The sequence below is a fragment of the Diabrotica virgifera genome, chromosome 3 (assembly GCF_917563875.1).
Source record: "Diabrotica virgifera virgifera chromosome 3, PGI_DIABVI_V3a".
Taxonomy (NCBI): Eukaryota; Metazoa; Arthropoda; class Insecta; order Coleoptera; family Chrysomelidae; genus Diabrotica; species Diabrotica virgifera.
The window spans coordinates 236493196-236506148 of record NC_065445.1 but is presented as its reverse complement, the minus strand read 5'-3'; the positions used below and the strand labels follow the sequence as shown (position 1 = coordinate 236506148).

At 34.5% G+C, this 12953-nt stretch overlaps 1 protein-coding gene across 1 annotated transcript in view; it reads left to right on the top strand.

Moving 5' to 3' along the window:
- The window catches only part of LOC126881608 (farnesyl pyrophosphate synthase-like), a 68024-nt gene that overhangs the window by 40390 nt on the left and 14681 nt on the right, over nt 1-12953 (top strand). Inside the window, exon 3 of the mRNA XM_050645970.1 lies at nt 8917-9333. Within this exon, the coding sequence (XP_050501927.1) occupies nt 8917-9333 (417 nt within the window). The remainder of the gene's footprint in view (nt 1-8916; nt 9334-12953) is intronic.

Genomic DNA, 12953 nt, shown 5'->3' with positions numbered 1-12953 from the left:
GGTAGTGGCATCATGTAAACGATTTTTTACTCCAGTCCAGCGCTGTCTCGAATAGAAAGCTGGTCTATTTTTCATGCCAGTGGCCCTCGTTCGCGTCCCCTTTAACCCCGTGCCAGTGGTTGTAGACACGTGTAAACACAGCGTTCCAGTCGCTGGCGCTGTCGTACCTGTGGTTTCAGTGGCAGTGTTAGGATTTTTAATAAGAGTGCCAGTGAGATTGGCGCCAATTACTGGATACGTGTAAACGTTACTTAAAGCTTTATAAATGACGTCTTAACGAAATCGATTCGTGATCGGTGGAGGGGAAATATTAAAATCCGTGCACTCAAAAAATAAAATTGATTCTTCAAACAACTGCTTCTTCTTCTTCTTCTTCAGGTGCCATCTCCGCTACGGAGGCTGGCAATCATCATAGCTATTTTAATTTTTGAGGCAGTAGCTCTCAATAGTTGTTTTGAGCTTCATTTTTAAACCATTCTCTCAGGTTTTTCAGCCATGAAATTCGTCTTCTTCCGATGCTTCTGCCATCTATCTTTCCTTGCATTAGGAGTCGTAGGATGCCATACTTCTCGCATCACATGTCCGAGATACTGTAGCTTTCTTTCTTTAATTGTAAGTTCAACCTCCTTCTCTTTACCTATTCTTCTCAGTATTTCATTGTTCGTAACTCTATCTACCCAGGAAACCCCCATAATTCTTTTATAGGTCCACATTTCAAAGGCGTTAAGTCGTCTCATTGTCTCTACATTTAAGGTCCATGCTTACACTCCATAATATAGTAACACTGTAGACGTAACATTTTGTTAGGCGTACTTTAAGAGCTAATGTTAAATCTTTGCTACATAGGACCTTTTTCATTTTTATAAAATTAGAACGTGCTTTTTCGATTCTGACTTTTATTTCTGTAGTGTAGTCATTAACATTAATTTTCTGTGTAGGTCAACAAAGATAGAGAACTTCTAAACACTGTTAAACATCGAAAAATGTCTTATCTGGGACATATAGTGAGGGGAAGTCTATATAAAATATTATAACTGATCCTTAAAGGCAAAATAGAGGGCCGTAGAGGTGTAGAGGTGTAGGAAGAAAACAAGTTTCTTGGTTAAAAAACATTCGTGAATGGACTCAGATATCAAATGCAGGACAACTATTCAATGTTGCAGAAGATCGTGAAACCTTCGCAATGGTGATCGCCAACGTCGGATAATTCTGATATGGCACGTGAAGAAGAAGTGTAGTCATTATTTTCTGTTCCTAGGTAGTGTACTTTTTTACTCTTTCGATCTGCTGGCCCTCTACTATCAAGATTTCGTTAGTATTATGGTTGTTTTTACTAATTTTCATAAACTTCGTCTTTTTGATATTGAGAGAGAATCCCTACTCCCTACTACACCTTATTATTTTACTCATGAGTCTTTGCAGGTCTTGTAGACTATCGGCTATTATTACTGTACCATCTGCACATCTGAAGTTGTTAACTAAAACTCCATTTACTCTTATGCCGACTGTTTCATCTTCCAGAGTTTCTCGCATTACCTCTTCAGAATAAGCGTTAAATAATAGAGGTGATAGTATGCAGCCTTGCCTGACTCCTCTCTTTATTTCCATCTCTTCAGATGTTTCCTTTTCAATTCTTACTATTGCTCGCTGATTGTAATAGAGGTGTGTTATTAGTCTTAAATCTCTTTCATCTAGGTTTTTATTTTTTAGGATTTCCATGAGTCGATCATGTTTTACTTTATCAAAACAAATGCTGCGATTATTAATATCTCCGGAGCTTGTTGATGGATTTTAATCATATTTTTTTAATTTGTATGTACTCGCAGTTCTGTAAAGTAAGTTATGTACACATATCCCTACTTAACATTACAAAATGATAGGGGAACCCCCCTTATCACTCAGGGATATGAAAAACAGATTACGACCAATTCTAAGACCTACCGAATATACATATATAATATCATAAAAATCGGTCAAGCAGTCTCGGAGTTCTATGGCAACTAACACTGTGACAGGAGAATTTTATATGTGTAAATATTATATAGAGGGCTATTTAAAAATAGGGGTTGGTTATAGAAGAGAAAATTAAGGTAAAAAATTTTGTCCAAAAAAATAAAATTAACTGTCAGGGGGGCAACCTCCCTTATATCTTATGGGTATGAAAAATAGATGAAAACTTATTCGCAGTCCTACAGGATATACCTGTAAAATTTAATAAAAATCGGTCAACCCGTTTTGGAGGAGTTTGGTAACTAACACTGTTAGAGGAGAATTTTATGTGTATAGAAGTAACTATGAACTAAACAATAAAAGTGGCTAACTTTGACCGTAATTAACCTAGGCGAATAGTTTTTTTATGAAAATTCGTGTAAAAATACCAGATTTTAAAATCCCGCAGTAGATTTACTCTGCAGTCAATATTAACAAAGCTATTTAAATTGTTTATAAGTAAAAAATGACTCTACTTTTTAGTTTTATTTTGCAACTTGCGAAGGAACAAATGATCGGACCAAAATTCAAAAACTGCTATTTTAAACCATTGCTCATTTGCTAAAAGATGATTACTCTAAATAAGATATTTAATTACCCTATTTTTACCTGTAGTGATTTAAACGAAAAAACTGCTATTTTTGACCCTTATTTGTTAATAACTAAAATTCTCTATTAGCACAGATTAACCCAACACAGATGCGAAAGCTATGCTATGATGCCGGTACAAAAATTGGTAACCTTGAAACTAAGGAGCACAGTTGTTGTGCCGGTGTTTGCACCAATACAATTGATAACTTACACAATAGTTCATTTGGTCTATAATACTTAATTTTACACCTGATTTAATATTGACTATATTTACACTAAAAATTAAGACAAACAAAACTTAACAGAACATTGGTCATTTAATAAATTTATGTGTTAAATGAAAAAGGAAATCAAAATACAATAGTTATTTTGGGAATTATAGGTATATCCTTAACAAACCAAGAGAAAGTTAACTAACTGTTAGAAAAGTGACAATCGTTAAAGATTTATATATAAATGGTCATTTATTAAATTTCTGTGTATATTGAAAAATAATAAAAAGTTGCTTGGAAGCGAACACGATATAAATATAATAGGGTAATTTGGGAATTCTAGGTAGGTACAAAACAAGAGAAAGTAAACTAGCTACAAAACAAAACAAAACAAAGTTTTGTCCTTAACAAAACAAGAGAAAGTAAACTAGGTATTAGAAAATTGACAGTCGTTTGGTGACAGTAATTTGGAAATTCCAGGTATGGCCTTCTAGAACAAAACCAGATAAAGTGTTGTTAATGCAATAATTTTCATGTTCCAGGTTATTTAATCATATAATCAAATTTAATTATGTAAACAACGTTTAGTTGGTAAATAAAGAATTTTTTTCAAAAAGTGATAAGTTTTGGGTCCAAAAAAGTATAATGTGAGAGCGAATTGTTTGTATTCCTAAGAATATCTTCTGGCCTTTGGGACTTTTTTCTGCAACAGTGCCTGAGTTTTTGCAATTTCGGCCAATGATTTATTAAGAAATTTGTCACATAATTTTTTAAACAGCGTGAGAAGGTGATAACTGGGAAACATCTTTTGTAATTCTTGTAGAAACGTGTCCATATTTTTCCTTACTGGGGCTCATAGAAACTTGTTTAGAGGATACTACCTGTAAATTTTCCGCCGCAGGCGTTTTTCTATTAAGATATATTCTAATGGATATTCTATTATTATATTATTATCTGAAAAATCATATCTTTTTATTATTCAAATTATTGATATTTACCTAATTTTTTACCTAGCAATATTTGAACTCTTTTCGGCGGCTCCTCAGACGTATTCGTGCAGATATCTTTACATTCGGTAAAAATTGAACGCAAAGCATTGTCATACAAGAGTTTTCGTTGTGAAGAAAAGCATAAAAATTTATTTTCAAAATGCTTTTCGCAAATTATATATCTAGTTAAATCCTCCTCTAACAAATCTTGTTTTTAGTAGCTTTTAACCATAGCTCACTCCTATAACCTAAGATGTTTTTTAATAAAAATTTAATGTCTTGTTATTATCTCTTTTATTTTTTAAGATTATTTTGACTATCTTCAATAACAGGGCGTTATTCATTCTTACTAGTACCTAACTAAAAATTACTGTTTCCGAGACAGGATTTTTTTCACACTTATCAAAATATTTCTTGAAAAAATACTATTGGAACTATTTCTAACACACATAGCTTGAGTAACCATTTTATGTAAGTTTCCAGATTAATATAATTAATATGATATAAGTAATATGCCGCTTAATCAGTATTTAGAAAGTAAATCAATTTATTAATGACACTACATACCTTACTTCATTCTTTGGCAATCTAAAAAATGATATTTCTTGACCTGTCTTAGATGAACACCCTTCACATATACACGTATATCTAACCATTTTTAAAAATATAAAAAAACTATTTAAACACACTTGATAAATAGAAAAAATTCCCAATAATCAGCCCGTCAATTTAACACTACAATAAGCGCATGTACTGTCGAGGTTATTCAGGAACTGGTAATAAGCTTAAGCCTACATACTAAGCGAGCTACTAAGCGACTATCCTTTTGGTAACTCAAAGTGGGAGGAGTTTACCAAAACTCGGTACCAGAGTCATCGCCAGGGTTTCGCATCTGTGTTGGGTTAATCAGTGGTATTAGGTGTAGAGTACCCAAAAAACCCATTTGGAACCTGGCTGCTCAATTGGCCCGACAAAAACCTTATTTCTCTCCACTAATATATTACTTAGGTTTGGTTCCTTCCACTCCTATTTAGGCTACGTTCCTCCTTCCACGCGACCTAAGAGGTCTATTGTGCTCATCCCTAGGTTAAAGTTATCTCTTCGGCCCAGCCTTCAACAAAGTTATCAAACTCTGTCTCGTCATCAGACCGACACAATCTACAATTTGCCCTTTCTGCCAGTCCGATTTCGATCATGTGCCCTTTGAGGCGAGAGAGTCCTGTTAGGAGACCTATAAAAGTACGCATATGACTCCTACTCATATCTAACATATCTTTGAATCTCTTCTTCGAAGGTTCATGTATGAAAATCTTTGAATGTTTAAAACCCACTTGTTCGTACTTGTGGTTAAGGTTCATCCGTTTCACCTAGTCCGATATTGATCTTTTGGTTGTGCTTCTTGCTATGCCGATGACAGTTTCTGGACCTATGAATGTTCTTTTGCCCCTTACCTATCAAGTGGGTCCGCTTTTTTATTCATTGCAATATCTGCATGTTCAGGAACCCAGAGTAAACTTACTTTGTCATTTTTTCCGATCCCAATCAGATTATGAAGACAATTCCAAACTAACTTGGAGTCAATACGATTATATTCCAGTGCCGTTGATGCTGCCTGAGTATCAGAAATAATCTTTATCGATTTGTCCGTGCAGTTCCCTATGATTAGTTCCTACACGCACGCACACTTCTTACAGCATCGATTTCTGCTTGTAAGATAGTAGATAGTCCATTCTTTCACGGTTTTTGCTCTAAATTTTAAAGAACCGCTTGGATTGACATGAAATTTGGCATACATATAGATTACATGTCAAAGAAAAAAAGTGATATTGTGCCGATGTGTGCTTTTGCCCTGGGGGTGACTTTCACCCCTTCTTGGGGGTGAAAAAATATAAGTCCAAAATAAGTTCGGAAATGGGTAAACTGACTAATTTTAAGTAACTTTTGTTCTATAGAGCTTTTTCGCCAAGTCAACACTTTTCAAGATTTTTGCAAGTGAATATGTTCATTTTTCAACAAAATAACCACATTTTTAGACGGTTTTTCGCAAATAACTCAAAAATTAAGTATTTTGTCGAAAAAAACGTTCTTAGCAAAAATATAGCCTATAAAAAATTAAAAAAAATGGTGTACGCGTTAGGTCTCTGGATCTCATAGAACAAGAGTTATAGTCAATGAAAAATAGATTCATATTCACCAAATTTCAAATAGAATATTTCGACGTAAAATATCCAAAAAATTAAGCACTTTTTGGGGAAAACCTATTATAACTTTTTTAAAGTGTTTTACACACGGTTTATTTCTGCTTTTACAAAAAGTTTCTAGCATTAAATTTAAGCAAGTTACGCTCAAAATTAAGTTGGTCCCTTTTGTTTTTGCTAAAAAAAATCGGGAAGACCACCCCCTAATTAGCAACTTAAATTAAATTAATCGTTACCGCTCCACAAATTATTTTACTTATGTTGTGTTTATATGATCTATGAGTTTCATCGATTCAAAGTGCTTATTTTTGAAAAAATTTGGTTTCAAAGTAAAATTTTTAAAAATTTAAATTTTGAAAAATATCCTTTTTTTCAAAATAACTTAAAAATTGTTAAAGATACCAAAAATTTCGAAAAAGAAAAAAAGTTAGATTTGCTTTTCTGAATATCATGTATTTTTTTGTTTTTCTGTTGGACAAAAATTGATTAAGATTTGGTGTTTCTAAATTTGCATACATTCGTGATCAGTGACTCGTTTAACCCCTTTTAACTACAGCCCTTTCAATAATAAGGACTTTGAACCGATGAAACTTACAGATCATATAAACAATATATACAGGAGTCAAGAAACTTATGAAGTCGTAACGATTAAGTTCATTTAAGATATTAATTAGGGGGTGATTTTCTCGATTTTTTTACCAAAACCAAAAGAGACTAACTTTATTTTGAGCGTAACTTGTTTAATTTTGATGCTAGACATTTTCTTTATAAAAAAAAATGAAGATTTTTTTAAACACTTTAAATAAGTTGTAATGAGTTTTCCCCGAAATGTGCTTCATTTTTGGTTATTTCACGTTAAAGTATTTCATTTGGAATGTGACGAATATGAACCTGTTTTTCATTAGCTATAAAACTCTGCTTCTACTAGGTGTAGAGACGTGATGTATACACCATTTTTTTAAAATTTTTTACAGGCTATATTTTTGCTAAGAATGTTTTTTCGACAAAATACTTACTATTTGAGTTATTTGCGAAAAACCGTCTAAAAGCGTGGTTATTTTGTTGAAAAAATTAACATGTTCACTGTCAAATAACTCGAAAAGTATTGACTTGTAAAAAACTCTATTGAACAAAAGTTACTTAAAATTAGCCAGTTTATCCATTTCCTGACTTTCTTTGGACGAAAATTTTTTCACCCTCAAGGGGGGGTGAAAACCACCCCCAGGGCAAAAGCACATATCGGCACAATATCACCTTTTTTCTTTGACTTGTTAGCTATGTGTATGCCAAAATTCATGTCAATCCAAGCGGTTCTTTACAATTTAAAGGTTTTGCAATATTTTACCGTTAATGAATGGACTAAGAGTGCATAGGCTTTCGCTAAGATTTAGCTTTGGTTTCCCTCCTCATTTGCCAGCCCCAACTCATTCATCGGCTTTTCAGAAATATATGTAGGTTGTATTGCATCTTGTAACATTCCAACTCCTGGTGATTTTTAATTTTCTCTCCAGATTTAATTCCGGTATGCTTTTGTCCTGCTTTAGGGCATCCTATCTGCCTTATATTCCTACATTCTCCATCCAAATATGTAATGTAGGGAGGTCAACCATGTCCTCCATGGAGACGGTTCAGGTTGACGACATTTCTGTTATGATTAAGCGTGCTTGTCGTTGAAGATTACTCAGCTTCTATTTGGTGGTCTTTTGTAGACACTTAGACCAACATATTAGTGCTAACAGTGCATATTAGGTTTGGGTTTGAAACCCCATGTTTTCCCGTATAATTTTCGGCATATGCAAAGGGAAAGCTTTGCTTTGGTGGTTATTCTTGCCAAACAGGAGTTCCATGTAAGCCGCTTATCCAGAATACCTTCTAGATATTTGACCTCATTCGCCTCTTTGACAGTTTCTCTATACAGAGAATGCATCCAGATACTATTTACTACCTAGGTTCCGTTTTCTTGTGAAACTGACTACCATTCTTTTACTAAGTTTGGCAGGGCGTTTGGGGTGTGATGGATAGAACATTCCCATATTTTCCTCTTACCCTAATTACTAAATTACTACGGGCCACTTACCATAATTACTACAGGCCTGCACTTATACCCTCTGTGCATTAAGGAGCGAGATCAAGTCATCTACCAAGAGTGACCATTGGAGTGGAGAAATTACTTCCCCTGTAGGTACCCCTTAGTTGTTTTGGCTAAAATATCATCTCTTGTTAGGTCCATTTCCAACATTTTCCAGTTGCATACGGCACCGGATTTTCCTCTTGATGATGCTGCATCACAATGAGAATTTGTTAGTATATTATTAAATGCGCCTTCTATACCTAAGAAGGCAGTTAATGCAATATCTCTGTTATGATTGGAGTGAGAGATTATCTGAACTACTTGATCCATTGCTGTTTATGCTGATTTTCTGTTTTAATGTGTTTGCTGGTTGTCATTGAGGGATCATCTTCAACAGAAATGATGTAAGACTGGATAGGCCTCTTTGATTTAAGTCGGGCATTATCTTGTCGCCCCATTTTGTGTATGTACGTACACTACACTTACAGTTGTTCAAGTCTTCGGTATATATCCTAGTGCTAAGCTAGCCCTAAAGATTCTTGTAAGGATGGGAAATAGGATGTGCAATCATTTTTGCAGTAGGGCAAGAAATATCAATCCTTCCCTGGAGATTTAAATGGAGCAAAGTGATTGATGGCCTAGTTTACATTTTCTGGTTTGATGTTTATTTTAGAGAATATTCCCAGTCTGCTATGCTAGTACGTTTAGGTCGTTTTAGGTTTTCAACCTGAGTTTGCTTATCAATAATTATTGAACCTGGAAAATTTTGAAAACCTGTTGTATACTATTTCCTTTTATGCATTTCTGGAGGTTACACATTTACAAATTTACCCATTGATATGAACCGTTATACACATATTTTTCAGATGGACGTTAGTATCATTATCAACGACGACATTTTGGATGTCTCAGACTGGAGGTACAATAAACCAGCGTGGCATTCCCTTGAAAATATTGGACGGAACAAGGCAATCTTAGACGCAACTTTTGTGGAATCATCCGTATGGTACCTTTTAATAAATCATCTCAAATCTCATAAGTTCTTTGCTGATATTCTGAAACAAGTTCTGATGTCGTATACTATAACCAATTTAACTCAGTGTTTAGAACTAACAAAATATGACGTTAAAGAATTGGAAAAGTATGCCTATTCTGCAAGAGGATATGGTTTCACCTCACCGATATTAAGAACTGCTTTATATTTGGCTAATATTGACGATAAGGATGCACACGACTTTTCACAAAAAATATCTAATGAATTGTCATATTTCATGAGATGCGAGGTAAGATTTCTTTTTTTTTTTTTTTTTTTTTTTGTAAGCATTTATTAGCAATCATAATTACATATTATATAAGCTAATTTGATAACAAGTACAATAACATATATCAATGTATTATTGTACACTAAAATGGCGTTATGAGGTACATCACCCAGCGGTTTCACCTCAGTTTCAGCGAAGATCTATGGGCCATAATCTTCGCAATCTTCTGTTGTTTAGTGGCTGCAGTAATGGTAATGTTAATTGGTTGGGGTGGTCTTCCAATTTCTCGTGATGTCTGTTGGCTCTTTCTTGAATTACTGTGCTGACTAACGGGATGTTTAGGTCTGTATGAAGGGTTTGGTTGGAAATGTACCACGGGGCATTTGCGATGGTGCGTAGAATTTTTGATTGAGTTCTTTGGATAATTTTTGTGTTTGATTTGCTGGCACAACTCCATAGTTCTATACCGTACGTCCATATAGGTTTGATGACTGTTTTATAAATCAGCAGTTTGTTCTCAATTGAGAGTCGAGATTTTCTACCTATAAGCCAATTTATTTCTTTCACTCTCAACTCAATTTGTTTCTTCTTCTTTAAAATGTGTTGTTTCCAGTTTAATTTAGAATCAAGATGAAGCCCCAGGTATTTGACGATGTTCTGTTGTGGTATGTTGACTTGATTAAGGCTAATATTTGGGCATTGGTCTTTCCTTAGTGTGAAAGTTATATGTGTTGACTTAGTTTCGTTAGCTTTTATCTTCCATTTCTTTAACCACTGTCCAATTTGGTCTAGGTGTTCTTGAAGTTTTAATACTGCAGCTCTTGGATCCTCTTCAGTTGCAAATATTGCTGTGTCATCAGCGAAAGTTCCAATGGTGGTTTGTGGAGAGGTTGGTAAATCGGATGTGTACAGTACATAAAGAAGTGGACCCAATATACTACCTTGTGGGACTCCTGATTGAATTTTGTTACGGTTTGATAGTTCATCCTCCACTTTAGTTTCAAATTCTCTGTGATTTAGATATGATTTTAATAAGTCAAAGTATTTGTTGGGTAGGGATTTTTTGATTTTATAAAGTAATCCTGGGTGCCATACCTTATCAAATGCTTGGCTAATGTCCAGAAAGGCTGCTGTGCAATACTGTTTATTGTCCAAAGCTCTATTAATTACATTTGATATGCGATGGCATTGTTGCACTGTAGAATGACCTTGCCGGAATCCAAATTGGTGTTCTGGGATCCAGTTTTGGAATTCTAGGTCGCTCATAATTCTTTTAAGTAACAGCTTTTCAAGAAGTTTTGACATTATTGGCAGTAGACTTATTGGGCGGTATGATGAAACATCCGTTAAAGCTTTACCAGGTTTCGGTATCATAATTACTTGGGCAATTTTTAGTGATATAGGCCAATAATTAAGTCTTAAGATTGCATTTAATATGTACAATAACTTCATGATACCTTTTTTAGGAAGTTGTTTTAGCATTGTTGCTGTTATGAGATCAGTGCCTGGTGCCTTCTTTTCATTCAAATGATTAATTTCATCTTTGATCTCCTTCGGTGTAATTAAAGTTAGTCGCTCTCGTTGATTAATTGGTAAGGCTAGTTCCTGCTCTACTTCTTGTACTTGGTCATTGTCGTGTGGCTTGAAGACTTCAGTTAGATGTTCAGCAAATAAATCAGCTTTTTCTTTGTTGCTTTTTGCCCATGGTCCTGGTGGTAATGAGTTTTTCCGAATTGGAGGTGAAGTATTTATTGGTTTATTTTTGTTTTTGATTGGTTTCCAGATAGAGTTATCTTGACGCGAAAGGTTTGATACATAGTTTTCAAATGAGTTGTTTCTCATCTGTTCTAGAGCTGTTTTTAAGTTTCTTGTTTTGTTATTATAAACTGTCCTGTCGTCTGGTCTGTGAGTTCTTTGCCAAATTGATCTGGCTTTTCGTTTTTCTGCTACTAGTCTTTTTATTTCAAGAGGAATGTTGGTTGAAAATTTTTTTTGTCCAGGTTGAGGGGTAGACTGTTTGGCAGCATTTTGAAGTAAGTTGATTAGATTATTAGTTTCTGTTTCTATTTGTTCGGGAGTTTGCAATCTCACTAGTAGATTTACTTCCTGTTCTATGATTAGCCGGTATGTGTCCCAGTTTGTTTTGAAGTTATGCAGTCGAGGTGTTGGTTTTTTGATTATCACCGTTGTGCTAATTGTGGCAATTATGGGACTATGATCTGATGATAAATCAAAACTTGGTACTACATCTGTATATGATTGAGATATTCCGTTTGTAATAAAGAAATCCAATAGGTCTGGTGTTTTATTTGGATCGGTTGGCCAATATGTCGGTGATCCCGTCGATAGGAATGAGTAGCTTTTATCCTGGATAACTTTTGCTAGATCTCTGCCTTTGGTGGTTGTTAGGCGTGAACCCCATAGCGTATGTTTACAGTTGTAATCTCCACCTGCTATAAATTTTGGCCCTAGAGTTTCGAAAAAGGGTAGAAGATCTTCTTTTGTAAGTCTATGCCTGGGCGGACAATAAATTGCTGTGACAGTTATATCATATGGAAGAGTTTGTATTTTTATCGATGTTGCTTGAATGTGATTTGTTTCGTATTTTAGCATTTCATAATGTTTTATAGTTTCTCTTATCAATATGGCTGAACCTCCGTGGGCTGTACCATCTGGGTGATTTGTGTAATATAATTTATACTTAGGTATCTTGAAGTAGGTTCTGTCTGTAAAATGGGTTTCACTTACTAGTAGTATGTCAATGAAATTTTGTTCCAGAAATAGTTTTATATCTTCTTTATGATTAGGAAGACCATTGGCATTCCATTGGGCAATTCTTATGAACTTTGACATTGTTAGTTTACTTTATTTACTAGCATGGAAATCATGTTGAGCACCATACTGTTTTGTTGCATTAGCTGGTTAAATAAATTTTTAAACTCTTCTAGAAATTTGGTAAGTATACTCGCTGTATCTTCGTTATTGTTCTGATTATTTGCTGCAGCTTGAGCGTAACTTTCATACTGATTCTGAATCCTGGGTTGTGTATATATTCTGGGTTGTGTATGTATTTGATTTATTGCTGGATTTAATACGTTTCCTCTGTTATGATACCTGTTATTAATATTATAAATTTTTTGGTAATGTTCACATCCTTTATAATTTGCGGGGTGATCCCCACCACATAATGCACATTTTGCTGGAGTTTCTCTAGTCTTCTTACAAGTTGTGGTATTGTGGGCTCCTCCGCATTTGACGCATACAAATGGTTTATTGCAATATGACTTGGAGTGACCGTACGATTGGCATCTCATGCATTGTATTATGCGATTTTTGGTTGTTCGGGGAGGTTCAATTTCAATAACTCTAATCTGTAGCCCCGTTAAGTTATAAATATCTTTGTTATTTGCTGCCGGTTCGAGATCCACGAAGAACAAATTAAGTGGCTCTTTAGTAATTCTGTGTTGTGCATTTATTATATTTCGAACTTTATGACCCAGTTTTAGGAGTTCGTTTTTTATATCCTCGGTGTTTGTAGAGTGGTGAAGGTATTTTATTACAACTCTATAGGCTCGATCCTGTTTTAACTGATATGTATGGTGATAAATGTTATGTTCATTAAAATATCTAACCATTTTTCT